At 39.8% G+C, this 15,446-nt stretch overlaps 1 protein-coding gene across 2 annotated transcripts in view; it reads right to left on the bottom strand.

The window, feature by feature from the left end:
* The window catches only part of CDK8 (cyclin dependent kinase 8), a 75,027-nt gene that overhangs the window by 37,886 nt on the left and 21,695 nt on the right, over positions 1-15,446 (bottom strand). For both annotated transcript variants that reach the window (XM_082277320.1, XM_082277321.1), the window contains exons 2-3: positions 13,671-13,746; positions 2,689-2,799 (exon numbers count right to left, since the gene is read on the bottom strand). In XM_082277320.1, coding sequence (XP_082133446.1) covers positions 2,689-2,799; positions 13,671-13,746 — 187 coding nt within the window. The remainder of the gene's footprint in view (positions 1-2,688; positions 2,800-13,670; positions 13,747-15,446) is intronic.

Below are 15,446 nucleotides of genomic sequence, written 5' to 3'. Positions count from 1 at the left end.
AATATGACCATCAACACCAATTTCCTTGTAGATCACTGATCTTGAAAGTTTTAGAGGCATTTTCATTTGGGGAGTCTTTGTTAAGACAGGCTGATATCCTGTACATCACAGAATTACAAGTGTATTACCTCCTACATTATTTCACTTTTAGGTCTTCTCCTACAGTAATAATGACTGTAACATTCGAGACCTAATGCCAAGCAGAAATTTTTGCAAACTGTATTAGGAATTCTATACATTTAAATCAGAAGCCCAGATTTATTCCTTCTTTATTTACTATACCCTTACAGCACAGTACTCTCAAAACAGAAGCTGTTGACAGATCAAGTCTACAAATCTATCCATCTGAAAGTAAGCCACCAAGTCAGACACAAAAAAAGAACCTTTAGCAATTCTAAGTTTATACACAAGCAATGATGTCTGGCACCAAGAAGGAGCCCAAAAGGACGTGTTGTCTTAGCACTCAAGTCCCAGGTGTCACTAAGTTCAACAGCAAGGTGTGCCACAGTCATGGTAACCATTTCCAGGTTTGCCTCCTTCAAACAGCCCAGATCTTGTCTACCAAAACCTGGCACCAAACTTCTATCATGTGCTCTTCCTACGTTGATGACCCCTCATATTCCAGGTGCCGGCCAAGTAACCCAACTACCTAACACCCTTTGGCAAACTGCCTTTCCTCTCCTGCTGCAGCCCAGCTCCATACAGCCTGTCCTCCCTTGCTTCAGGCAGCAAGCATGGCTTTCCTGTGAGCAACAGGCACATTTCTGCCCTGACAATGGTAAAAATGGAGATGCACAGAGCAAAGAAGCATTGATGAAAAGGTGACAGTCCCTGCACCATCAGCCAAGCACCACATGCACAAGCATCCCTCAGCCTGAGCCACATGCTTCACCTCCTCTCACCTCCCACTTCCACCAACTCCAAAACAAGTGTTATTTTCACACAGTGGACAGAGAGAAGTGAATCTTCAGAGACAGACAGAAAAACAGATGGTTGTCCTAGACTTTTTTTTGTTCCTGCTCTAATACACTCTGTATTATCTGGCCCTTTCCCAGTCTTACTTGAGACCTGCTGTGCTAAACACAGAGCTGGAGCACTTGATCCATAGCTGGCTCTCTGGGGGACAGGGGAAGCCCAGTTACAGCAACTAAGTCCCTCACATCCCAACACAGTGAACATCCAGGAGCTGGTACAGCTGGGGAATTCTGGAGTTCATACAGGTAGATGCATGTAAGCATAAAGGTCAAAATTGAGGGTCATTCCTAAGTTACTTATGTACAAACCAGTGTTTCATTAACAGAAATGCTTCTGTGGTGATTTAGGTTAAGCACAAAGCAATGCAGAAATGTATAAATACAAACAAGGACAAGTCATTGTCAATCATCCTAACAAATATGAAGCCTTGTAGCACATTTTGAAACAAAAAACCCCTCAGACGTTCTTAAACCTCTGTAGCTTAGCATATCATTAATATGCGGGAGCAGTGAGGAGTGCTCTTAGTTTTCCCTCATACTAAAATGAAAACAAAACAAAACAACTTCACTCCCTCAAGATGTTGTTTCTGTTTATCAGCCTTTAGAATGTCTCAACATTTCAGCTGTTGGTAACTTTTTAATCTCCAATTTTATTTTGGTAACAAAACCTCAATACCAAGTATCAGAACTTCCAAGACATTTAACTGTAAGAAAATATCTTTCATTTAGCTTAACAGAAAGAAAACTGACACACTAGGTTTTTAGGCAAATGCTACAGAATAATTCCCAACTACAAGGAACACCATTTTCCAAAGAAATTAGTTTTACTTTGGTTTGTGCTAAGTGACATGCTGATGAAAAAACAACTCATGACATACTGTGCAATTCTCACAGGTACACATTCATAAAAATTTCCACCGTGTTCTAAATTGTTTCTGTTGCACTCTTGGATGCAAATCTTAGCATCTTTTAAGATTAGTATTTGTAGCATTGAGGGCAATGCTCCAAATCTGTGTCAGCATTAATTTGAGGCACACACACCTTTTTTCAGGGAGGTCAAGGCTACATTATATTTTTCAGTTTTTACCATGTTACTTTATTTTTTCCAAGCATTCCAAATGGATATTAAGCTTACAAATATTCGAGTTAACACAGGAATACAGTATATATCTTAAAACAAATTTACTTTGCCTGCAAGAGGTTTATATTTTAAAGCTGTATCTTGCAATGAGGAATAAATAGCTTTCCTCCCAAATACACAGAATTTCTGCAGACGAGTTGAGTAAAAATTCTTCCCACTGAAATATATGAATTAAATATACAGTGTCACTACTCTCATTTCATGCATGCATGGATGATAATGCAACTAAAACTCTGAACTGTCCTATTCAGAAAATAAGTTTGTCATTTTTCAAAGGCAATTCACTTGCATAATCAATTACATCTTCCTGCACCCTACTGTAGCTGTAATGGGGGTTTATATCTACATTTAAGTAGACTTCTAGCTACTGAGAGCTCATTTCTGCAGATTTTTATCTTTTTCAAGAGATCACAGGTTAGCTGTCCATTGCTTTTCCTTTAGTACTGAAAATGCTTCCAACAAACATGTAGGAAATAGCTATACTGTGTTTTAAAAATGATGTGTCTCCCCTGACCTCGTCCCTTTGCTGCAACTAAAACTCTAAGCCTGGTACCTACAAACAATTCACCTTACCCAGAGGTCATGCTCAGCGTAGTCAAAGAGAAGCCACACTTTCCTATCAGCATGAGAAAGGAACACCTTTTGCAGAGAAATGACATTTGGATGCTTGAGCTCCCGCAGCAACTGCAAAAGAAAAAGTCCACAACAGTTATATCCATACATCCAGAGCTGGGATACTTACAACACAAGCAACAAAAGTTGAAATCTGCAAGCCATAGAAACCCACATTTTTTCATGAAAGAACCAGTCATTAGTTTCAAACCAAACCTGAAAGCGGGTCATAACCCCCTCAGGGCATTCACTTCCTACTCATGCTCTAAAAGCTGAAGTCTATGTAAAACCTCACTATTATCCAGGACCAAGATGACTCTGCAAACAGCCAGCTGTGGCATCTGCCCTTTCACATAGGCTGTAATCTTCAACAGTCCCATTTGGGGTACTCCATTTCCTCCTCACTCCCAATTACTGCAGTCATTTGAGACTGAATTGGATGGCTCATGTAGAGCTGTCAATGCAGTCAGCTAAACCAAGGTGTGGGTTTGTAAGGTGGGCTCTGCTGATCTACAAGGTCACAACTCTATACAGAAGAGGGTCCAGATTTTTGCCACAACATAGATTACAGCAGTTAGTACATTCACAGAAGCCACCCACAGAAAAACACCCACTTCAAGAGAAAACTATTCTGGATGCATAAAGGCTGGTGAAAGGTAACCTGGTACAGAGCTCTTGAGCTGAAACAAATCAGGCTTCTAACAGCGGAGACAGCCCTGGCAAAGGGACACACCAAGAACTTCTTTCAGCAGCAGTGAGCCGCTAAACCAGCTCAGCTGCTCCAGAAACTATAGTTTTGACCCCACCAAAAGGGGAACAGATGAGATACAGCACAACAACTGAAAACAGACAGCATCAGTCTATTTGAGCTTTACTGGTCATGTTACAATCATACTGTACTCACTCCATTGCTAAGGAAGAAACAAAAGCTTTGTCTAAGCAAACTTGGGACTACCCAAAACTAGTCAAATGCTTGCCAGTTCAGTGTGCCAAAAATGATGACTTTTATTAAAATGATTTTTATTAAATGAATGGTTAGGGCTTTTTCTTTTTTTTAAAAAAGCCAAGGGAAAATTAAAGGACTCTTTGAATACAGAACTTACTTCTGAAACAATCTATTTTCAAAAAAATATAATTTTTCCACTACACAACAGAGGAAACAAAAAAAATCATTCCTTTCTATTAATACCTTTGTCACATGTGCTAAAATTTTACTGCTACTGAGACAGGAAAATGGAAGCGTATATCTGTGTTCGTTTCCTTCTCTCCTATTTCATTTGAGACAGACTCGCATTATGAGTCACTGACCAGTCAGTGAGGCATTTCTTGAGTAAAAAACCTATATCCCACAGAGCTTTTACCTTAAGTATGAGCCCAAACAGGGACACAGTGTAGAGGAGACAAAACAATAGAAATCAATGCAGAAGGCGATAGAGTTTGAGCCTAGTAAAACTAAGATTTGTAAAAGCAGCACATCGAGGCACTTTAAGGCAGGATCCACAAGAAGTATGGAATTCTTTAAATGCCTGTAATTCCTGCAAAGCATAAGATCAGTATGGGAAAAACCAAAAAATGCTTATTTGCACTTTTTTATCAATTACAGGTGGGGACAGCCTGTGGTAATTTAACCACAGCTAGCAGCTAAACTCCACAGAGCCACTTGCTCATCCCTCTCAGGAAGCCATGAATGGAAGAACAAAAAAGCCAGAAAATTTGTGAGTGAGGTAAGACAGTTTAGTAAGTGAAGGAAAGAGGAATTAAACATCACACCCACAACAAAACAAGAGAAGCAGTGCAAAGGCAATCACATATAACTTCCCACAAGAAGACTGATGCCCAGCCAGTCTCCAAACAAAGGCTACGTCTCCAAAGGGAAGAGGGGCAGGGGTGGGAAACGGAGAAAGCCGGAACACTGTCAGCAATAGCCAAAGCACTGGTGGCTTATCAACATTGCTTTAGTCACAAATTCAACACACTCAATCATACAAGCTGAGGTGGAGATTAACTGCATGCCAGACAGGCACAGCACAGCATCAAAGACCAGCCTCTCAATGGTGAATGATGTTGCAGGTTTAATGATAAACTATTTTTCTATAAGGACTGGCACAATGTTTCTTTAATCAGCAAAAATTCACACACTAAACTTATGCTAAAGATTTTAATTACCTCTACGAGAAGATTACATGACAGTTCAGCAACTATGTGTCCATACCAAAATATTATATTTCCTGTGGTCTGATGGACACATCTGTACCAAATAAAACAAACTATTCCTTAATGAGAGACACAGATACTAGTCAGAGCTCTAAAAAATAATGTAATGTTCCTTTTTGTCCTTTCTGATCCCATTTTAAGTCTGTCCTACTCCTTATTCCCCAGGTAGCAGCTGTCACCTACTAAAAAAATCCAACCTCTTCACATCAAACGTGATTCAGCTTGGAGAACACACAGAGAACTACTACCAAAGCTGGACACAAATATGAGAAACTTTAAGTAATGCAGCAGAAGGATTCCCTGTCTGTATAGCAAGGCAACATAGACAGAATTCTCCTTTGTTTGTTCCAGAGGCAGTCAATACTGCAGACTTTGAGATTCACAGCATTCCTTGCTTTTTTCCTCCCCCATCCACCTTGATCACTCTCCTTCCTGCCTTTTATTTTTCCTCTAAACACCCCAGCAGTCCACTCAAATACCCCAAAAGCCCACTATCCTCCTCAAAAATCCATAGCAACCTGCTTTCCTTCTCATCAGTTACAACATCCCAGCTGACACTCGCCAAGAACACACCTGAGAAGTTCCTTTTGCAGCCCATCACCATTGTGTTAGGAGTTCTGGCCTTTGTTACTGCCACTGACAGCAGCTGTTACTGTTTGCACATCTGTGTACTCAGTTTATCATTCTTGCTAGTTTCTGCCTTTGCCTTTTGTGCTGAATAGCTGTTAAATCCACATTTTTTCAGTCTGCCTAAAAGACCTGATGGGTTCAGTCAAAGCCAGACAGCCACAAGCAACCCAGTGAATAAGACGGCTAACATACATCAGTAAAACCATCAGAATAAGGAAATGATTGCTCAGTGGTGACAGATGATTCCTGAATCACTGTCTTGGAAAGGCTGAAACACAGTGACAAATGCAAACTCTGTCTGAAGTATCTGAAAGAGCTCATGCAGATGATAACACATCACATGGGCTGTAAAGAGCATTTTCAGCAACCTCAGTCTCCACGAACCAGGCCTCTCTAGCCATAAACCACATGCCTTTCCTACCAGATGACTTGACTTGTGTCCAGCAGCTGACAGAGTTCAAAGAAAGACAGTTCAGACAAAGTAGACTGCAAGAAACGTGCTTTGAGTATCAGTATGATGTCTACTAATGATAAAGGCTGTTTTTTGGCCTAATGACTGTTATCTAACTGCTTCTGTCTATTCTAGTTCAGTTCTGTAGAACACAAAGAGAAAGCAGACAAAAATGATGTGTTTGGCTCTTAGTAAACTACCTTCCTTTTCATTTGCATATAACATGATGATTCAAATCTATTTCCTCAACCAAATCTATTTCCTAACATCAGTTAGTCTGGGTACCACTTCATAAAGAAAGGAGATCCAACAGACCTTCAAAGAAACAGAAATCAGCAAATGATTAAAATGCCAATATATCTGTTTTGACATGAGGGTTAGAAGCCCATTTTGCCCCTGGCTGGTCTTGCCCTTGCTTTCATATTGTTTGAGATCCAGCAAGGGAAACAGCATCCCTGTGTGCAGGTCCTGGGCTCACACTAAGGTCCCTCTATTTCCCTCTTGAAATGAAGAAATGCTCATTCTACAGCCATGGGATAGCTGAGGGACAGTAAATCAAAGCATCCCAATGATTCATAAAATTGTTAAATTGCTTCATGAACAAGGACAAAGTGAAGTAAAACAGGATGTTATTAAATAATCAACAGCAGCACTAAAGGAAGCAGGAAAACTGCAGCATGACTAAGGCCAATCTTTTCTTGCACTAACAACAATTATCTTTCACATAAAATATGAGCTGAAGTCAGCACAATTTTTTATGAACACGACCTGCTTCCTCCGGTGATATTCCCACATTTCCCGTAAAGCTCTCCACCACAACACTTCTCATGAGCCCAGACACCACACTCCTCATGTAAGTGAGGATTTCTAGCTCTACTGCAAATGCCATTTCACCCCCGCCCTTGATGCTTGCTAATCTTTGTGGTCCATGGGGAATGTTAACCTGCAAGATGTAGCCCTGCAATACTACCATGCATACTTCTGTAATTCAAGTTGCACAGGGGACATTAAGATCAGTTAGTTATCAGGAAAACTTATTTCACCAAAATGCTTGTTAAGCACTGGAACAGGATGCCCAAGGAAATGGTTGTGCTGCCATCTCTGGAGGTATTTAAAAGACACAGATGTGCTGTTACTGAGGGACATGGCTTAGTGCTGGGTTAATGGGTGGACTTGATACACATCTTTCCAAACCCAAATGGTTCTAAAATCCTATAATGGAGCACAACTGTTAGAGCAATTTGCCAGGTAATCTGGCCTAGAAGGAGCTTCCCCTATGTCAGGACATTTGCTATTTTAGAAAAAGCAGCTTCTTCCTCTGACCACCTTCCTTTAAGTGCCATGCAGCACGTTTCTCCCAAGCCTTAGGATAGTCAGAAAACTGGCTACACACAAAGCGATTGACAGTATCAACCAAACATTCATTTAAGCAAAAGTCACTATTGCATTATCTGGCTAGTTTGATGGCATAAATTCAAACTCTAATCATCACCTCATGCTTCAAGAAGGCTCACATCAGTTTCACCAAGGGATCCAGCAACAGACATCATATATTAACAGTCATGCCATGGCCTTACAATGGAAAAATGGGTAAGCAGGGACTCAAAATACAAAGCAGATAGCAGTTGATGCAGAGAGGCAACTTTCAGACTGGAAGGTGAATGACAAATTTTACTCATCCTGTAACAAGTAAGGTGCCAGTGGAATTACTGCTACAACAGGTGAGTATAAGCAGCAATAAGACATTACCTGAAACACTATGCATAATTCTGGCCCATTCAGGGAAGATTAATTCCAACTGCAACAGGGCAAAGAAAGCCCAAGCCCACACCCAGAGGAAGGGAGAGCCTAATGCTCAAAGAAAACGAGCAAGCCAAGCCAAAATGCTTATAGCCTGCCAAAACAAAGCAGAGAAGAAACAGTCTCTATCTCTCTCTTTAAAATGAGAGCAGAAAAGAAGAGCTATTTTAACTGACAATATTATGATAAGTACAAATGGGTACAAATTAGTCATGATTAATTTTGGCTTAGAGGCTGAATAATGTTCATAGAGTCATTACTAGAATGAGATTCAGAAACTGCCTTCAGAGATCTCTTTTCCTTACAAGTTTAACTTGTAGCTTGCTAGATTTTTTTAAGGTACCATTTGCTTGTCTGCAAGAGCAGGAGTAGGATATGACAACTCCAGAGATGTCACCCAATTCTAAGCCACAAAAATTTGTAAAAAAATTTCCAGCCACTATTCTTAGTTTCCTATGAAACAGTGGAGCTCTACTCAAGTACTTTAAACTTGTTATATAAACTAACCCCCCAATTTTATTATACAACTGCTCAAATCCCAGGCTGGTTTAGCTGCTATGAAGCAGGTTCAAGATCTGTTCACTTCAGTGTAAATACAATTTTAGTTTTACACTCTCACGAGTCAGACATTCCACAGTACTAAAAAAGAACAGAATACCTGCTGAAAGTACATGCTGTTTTCCTTTCAGAAGTGTTCAAATAAAAGCTTACAAAGGCATTGTAACTGCTCACTCTAAGAATTTATTATGAAGCTGACAACACATTTTCGAAGCTCCAGTTCTTCAGACAAAGCAACAATTTCACAAGGTTGTATATTTTATTCTTTTGATTTTTTTAAAGTCCTAAATGCGCAAAAAAGAAGGCTGGCAACACAAAATGTCTAGAGGAAAAAAACCCCACATTTCTTTTTAGCTTCCACAATTTCTAAAATAAATTAGTCTTATGTGATGTTACATGCAAGTCAATATTTATTAGCATCTTCTAATTCCAAACACATTTGAAGTATTAGAAGAGATGTTATTAAATGTTCTCTGAAAGTAAGGAGGTGGGTGAAGTACCCAGAGGAGATAGGTACTGGATGTCAAGCTTGGACAAATTCTGCTGTTCACAGAAAACATTATGATTCCTAAGGATTCTAATTACATTTAGTCGGTATCTTTGTCCCACTGTCACAGAACTAAAAATAGTGCTACCCTCCCTTTAGACAAAATCTCTCAAGAATATTGTTTTCAGATCAGTAATGTAGCTTGTACTCAGTCACAACTTATATTTTGCATACCATGTTAGTATTAAACTAGAGCATTTGAGAATCATTTAACATGCCAAAAAGAGTCAAACATCAAATTCCTCCGTACTTTGTCACCTTTCACTACATGGAAAGATTGCCAAGAAACCATAACATGCCCTCTGACATGAGGAAGACATGCAGTCATCTAAGTGATTTCTGTGTTTGGTCTTTCTTGTGGGCAACTGTTAGCCTGGAAGGAACATGACAGCCCCCATAACCTGAGGAACCTACACCCAACTGTTGTTCATTGCCACACAGCTGGTTCAGAATCTCTTCAGGCAAGCTCACTGGGAGAGTAATTTGTTCCTTGCCAAAGGAAGGAAGGTGTTGAAGAGAGTAAATCCTAGTGTCACCCAGTTTCGGCTTCTGCCTCATGGGGTTCCTCTGGTTGCTGCAGAGCTCACAGTCAGACTGGCTATGAAAGAGCCCTTACACTCTTCTTCCAACCCTTCCACTGGCAGAGGGAAGAGAGACCTGATAGCCACATGGTGACACACTGTTGTCACCCAGGGCACGGAAGGCCCAGTGTGTGAAAAGGACCAATTACTCTCCAGAGGAGCCTCCTCCACCAAGTTCAACTCAGGCAAGACCACTCACCAACAGCAGCTCCCTTCTTACTTGCCATGGGGGCCAGGCCTGCTGCTCTGCCTCTGTCTCTACCTCAGCCACCCTCCAGCCCAGCTGAAAGCCGTAAGGACAGTGCAGATACAGAGGTGAGCAGGCCTGCTGCAGAGCCTCTCCCTTTCAAGTGAGTTATGTGAAGCACCAGCACATCCAAAGGATGGCTCAACTCTGCTTGCTCACTCCACAAACTAACAAAACTGCTCATTTGCCCTTCAGTGAAGATGAACATCCTACAGTCACATTTTCACTAGATCCAACACCAAGGACATCACCTTTTATGATAACAGCCTGCACTTGTTATAACGGGAAACATAAAATCCTAGGAATGCCTCCAAGGCAGACCTAAAGAGTGAAAACAACCAGAGAAGCCAGCTGCTTATTGTTCTGTAGTTTTCTGTTTCATCCCCAGCAGCCTCAAGGCTGTTCTAACTCGCACAAACTGGATATGGTGTTTAAAGGACACAACACAGACGGGAGACAGGCAGAGCACAGCACTGTCCACCCCAGATCTGCTTTGTCACATTCAGCATTTCCATCAACAAAAGCATCTGCTACCACAGCTAGCACTTCCTCTTCAGGGCCAAGTCAAAAATTAATGTTATTGGGTATTTCTGTTGACCTAACCAGGCACAAATAAACAGATTACATGGAAAATGGGTAAAAAGAAAAAACAACAAAGAAAACCAAAACAAAACCCTTACAGCTCCCTCAACTAAACAAAACAAAAAACAAACAAAAATCCCAAACAAAACCTCAACCTAAGCAACTCCTCACTAGCCAAAGGAAGCATATGCAAGCAAAGTACTTGCAAACCTGCTAAAACTGAATGAAAAATGATAATCAACACAAAACATGTCAGCAAGTCACTTGGTTGCTTCAAAACCTAAGACTCCTGTATAGGAAACTGCCCAAGCCAAAATCCTGAAGCTCTATTTAAAGCCTGGTTAACTACTCCAGATTTCTACAGCCTTAAAGAATTCTCCTGCTTTGCGAACTGTGAAATAGCATTTGCTGCACTATTCCAGGTGGATACGGTTTAATGACTTTCTTCCACGTGATTAAATCAGAAGACGAGAAATCAATCATTTGGGCTTGTATAATCTGCATATTTTTATACAAATCTTCTCACCATTCTATCCCTCTGCTCTCCCACCTAACACAAATTCAACTCTTGGCATGCTGAATGTGCAGTTTTCAGTGCCTGCTTAAATCCTCAGAACTGAAACTGCAGATCACAAAACAGATACCCAGCACAGCAGGCAGTGCACAGATCTGCAGAGAACAAGATATGAGCAGCCAAACATTCAGTTAAAATTCTGAAAGAGGCAGGATTCACAAATGTTTACCATAGTAGATGAATGGGGCAACGATAAGGAAAAATACAACTCTTCAACTAGCTTGATATGAAACATACTGATTCAATTAGCACAGTAACTGTTAACTCCACCAAGTAAACAAATGGTTGAAGAAAATCAAAATTAAAATAACTGAAGAAAAAAACCCTGAACAAATAACTTATTTAAACTGAGTTATATACTGAGCTCATCCCATAACTGATTTGGCTGTCTGAAATCAGGTCTCTAACCTAGTTCCAACCTTTCCCTGCAACTGATGAATTTCAATAGTTACTTTATTTTTCTTACACTGTTCTTGAACTTAGGTGTCTGCATCAAACAGATGTCTTAAAAGAGTAAGTTATGGGCATTTTTAATATAAAAGTTACTCAATACTCCAAAACTGAAGTAAGTCATCATAAGACAAAAGCCATGGCAGAGCTGTAAAAACAAGAGTTTCACTGGGATTTATATCAAACTACATTCTTCCAAGATTGTCACAGAGTAGAATATACAAGCTTCAGCTCCCCAGAGAAACTGAAATGGGTACAGCTCAAAGGCAAATCAAATCATCCAAGTTCCTCTTAACACCACCATGCTCTCCAAATGCATTAATTTGGGTAGTCCAGAACACACTGTAACAAAGTCTGGCACACAGCCTTGACTTTTTAAGTACAAAACCAAATCATTTTATTAGTTATATGCACAGACGACAGGGTACAACACTGCTGACTAACTCAGTAGCACTTTCACACATTACATATACTCACATCACCAATATAAACACTATGATTATTATCATCAATTTGATTAATTTCCATATGATATTCATTTTGCTTCTTTTACAATATTAATTGATAGAAGGGTGGAAAAAAGTCTATTTTAAACAGAATTAAAATAAACAACACCTTTCCTGGGGAAAAAAAATTCTCCTGTTCACTTCAAACAGCAACATCAAGAGAACGGCAAAACCAAATTCAAACCTCAAAGTCCATGGTGAATTATCAATTCAACTGCAGGAAAACTCGACCACAGTATTAGAAGTCGCAAGCCTGGAAGCATAACCAGAAGCAAAGCCAACTATAGCTCAAGAAATGCTGCTTCAGGTTTCTCTTCCTATCCCTATGCCTGCTTTTGGGCCCCACTCCCCTCTTTGCTCTGATACCTGCTTTCTTGGCATCTTTGGTATTTGCACTATGTTCCCTCCTCCCCTCCCCAACCTTGTCCCACGTGGGTCCTGCGCTGTACTGCTGTTCTCTACAAAAGGCGCATGCTGCAGCAGCTCAGAGCATGGAGGAAGCCCCCCTGCTGCTCGCTCCTTTTCCATCAATACTGGGGCCCAAGAGGAATGAGGCCAAATCCTTCCTGCCTGTCAGCCAAGTTAACGATTCTCGTAATACACAGAAATTGAGTTAGGGTCCTACATAGAGCAGAGACACTTCCCTAACACCGGCCAGGCTTCTCCTGCCAAGTTCAAGCAGAACAAACTCTTCAAACCTTTTTAGGCGAATCACTGCAGAAAGACAACAACTCATCCCAAATCCCCCTGAAATGGTAGCTGACATTTCCTAAAATCATTCAGCCTGAGTAACAGCATTTGGAAAACTTCTGCCCAAATGGCCGAAAGCAGCAAAATTTAAGACCCTGTTTTCTGCTCCTTTAGTTCAGAGTGGATGTCTACAATAGCAGAAGGCTCAGATTTCACCATTGGACAAAAAGAACATCTCCTAGAGAATATTCTTTGTGTTTCATGTTTTTCACCTCAGTTCAAGGACTAACATTTTTGCTGTCATGAAGCCAACTGGAATTTGACTAAGTGAGAAAGCCTAGTACTCACTTCAGTCAATCAAAATGAAATTTAGGGTAAAGTTTTACACTCTTGAGGAAGATGGACTGAAACTATTCCCTTCCCACACACACCCTTAAGTTATGTGCTTTTCCTTTTAGTAAGCAATTTCATTTGAAACATTTTAAGAACAATGAACCCAAGCAGCAGTAAAACATAAGAACATACAACAGGTAAGCTTCATAATACCGGTTTTTCCAGTGTTTCTTCTCAAGCTTCTCACAAACTATAACAAGACTACATTATTCACCAGCTTCTAACAACAAGAAATATACAAATATAAACCTGAAAAACTGAAGAAAATGTCTGAATAGCATTCATGGCTGTATTACAGCCTCCAAGGCAACAACTGTGTCAGTTTAGTTTGAAATCTTCACTCAAACAGAAGTTAAAATGTTTTAATAATTGTAAGCCAATAAGAACTAATTTCTTTAGGAAGAGAACTGAAGTACTAAAAGTCAGACCAAATGTGTAATTTAAGTCACTAACTCCAATCATCTTTTTAAACTGCTGCATCTAAATATAATCTGCCCTGAGGCAGGTAGTAAATTGCAACTTAAAAACACTGTCAATTTTAGACAGCAAACATAACAGGTACATAAAATCTTCCATGACATTTGTACTTACTTTATACCCCCTATGATAAAGATATAGCACCCACAGTAGAAGAACATGACTGAGCAAACAGAACCCAGGATGCATGCAAATTAATACTTTTAGTAAGTTTGCTTGCTAGTAAAAAGAACTGTTACTTACTGCTATTTCTCTGCATGCAGACATGGAAATTCCAGTACCTTCTATCTGTTTTAAAGCATAATCTTTATCATCTTTCCTGTGAAGAGAAAAAGAAGTTTGGTTTGGTTTTTTTTTAATTGCACCATGAATTCAATGTGAGCTCTTCAGTACCATTCAGAGATGAGTTTCTAATGAATACGAATTATGCATCTTATTTTCTTTTCATTCTTTACTAGTTAAATGTCTGGACACCCAGCTAAACTGTAAGCTAACCATAGCACCTTGATAAAGTTAAAATACAAGTCTGCTCTCACTACACTGAGATGATTTTAAAACTTTCTTTTTAAAATGCAATGATTAACACTTCTTCCACTTCTTCCTTCTCTTATTAAAAAGAAAACAAAGTAAACAATTAGCACATACTAGAAATAAGCCTCGCTAGGGCTTTATCTCACACAAATTATTACTCTGGGACACAGTAAGTCTCACCCACATTTTAATGAATTCTTGAGTAACCCAGAACCAATGCCACATTAAAACATCTTTTCTTCCCCCTAGATACCAAACTGCACCTTAAAATTCTGTTCCTACCAAGGTAATAGAACTGCCAAGATTAATAAAAAAAACTCCACCAGATGTTAGAGCAATCTGAAGAATCCAGAAGTGGATTCCTGTGGAAGGCGTCCCCGTCCCTGACATTGGAGCTAGAACTAGATGACCCTGAAAGCCCCTTCCAATCCAACCCATTTTATGATTCTATGAAAAGTTTGCTTGGCTTCAAACATATGTAACACTTAATACCGTGACCTCCCTGTACTTTGACCAGTATGTAGCTTAGAATCACTTGTTTCACAAGCAAGCCTATTAGTAATTTCAGTTACCAAAAGCAAAATCAGGAAGAGATACACTGCAGCAAAAGAAGACACTGAACTCTTGCCCATTCCCAGCCTCAAAGACTCAAAACTTTTAAGAAATGGAGTGCCTGTCCTTCCCACCTGTGGGCAGGCACGCACAGAACTCCTGGGGGGCATGACACGTAACAGCATTGCCTTCAATATCTGGAGCACTTGTATAGCCTCAAACCTCTAAGTTACATAACAAGCCTTATTCATTTTTAATGAATCCAGATTTCCCAGCCATGAAGAGCCACCCTAAAAAAAAATGCAATTCAAACATCCTTAAGGCAAATAAAACTAAGCTGTAGCTAAGGATTGGGAACAAATACACTTTTTTCCAGTTTCTTCCAGCTCTCACAATTTGCAAATCTCTGAATTGCTTTATTCCTACCCAAAATACACACTTTCCCGTATTAATCACCACCTAGGGAAGAGAGAAGAAAGTGGGAAATTAATGGACAAAATCTGAACACAGATAATGAGTAGAAAGAACAAACAGCAAGTGGACAAGAGAAGATTTCAGCAACAGAGGAATTACATGGATGCAGCAAGGTAAAAGACAAGAAAATACACAGCATTTGACACAAAAAAGGGGAAAAAAAGAATAGGGGAAGGCAATGATAGAAGGCATTAAGAAGTTTCCGTATAATAAAACCCTAAAACTTGCCAGCCTGGAAGAGAAAGAGACAATGCTGAGCACAAACTCTTATGTGGCCAAAACAAGGTGTTACACAATACCCCAGAGTACACACCTGTTCACACCTTAAACGAAAACAAGTTGCATGCAGCCCAAAACCAAGAAACTATTATGATACTAAGCACATAATTGAACTGTGCAACTCATGATGTATGAATATTACAGGGATCAAAAGCATAAACAAATTTAAGACCAAATTACACA

This window comes from Coloeus monedula (assembly GCF_965178545.1).
Source record: "Coloeus monedula genome assembly, chromosome: 3".
Classification (NCBI taxonomy): Eukaryota; Metazoa; Chordata; class Aves; order Passeriformes; family Corvidae; genus Coloeus; species Coloeus monedula.
The sequence above is the reverse complement of the archived record's forward strand: the minus strand, read 5'-3'. Positions and strand labels throughout refer to the sequence as shown.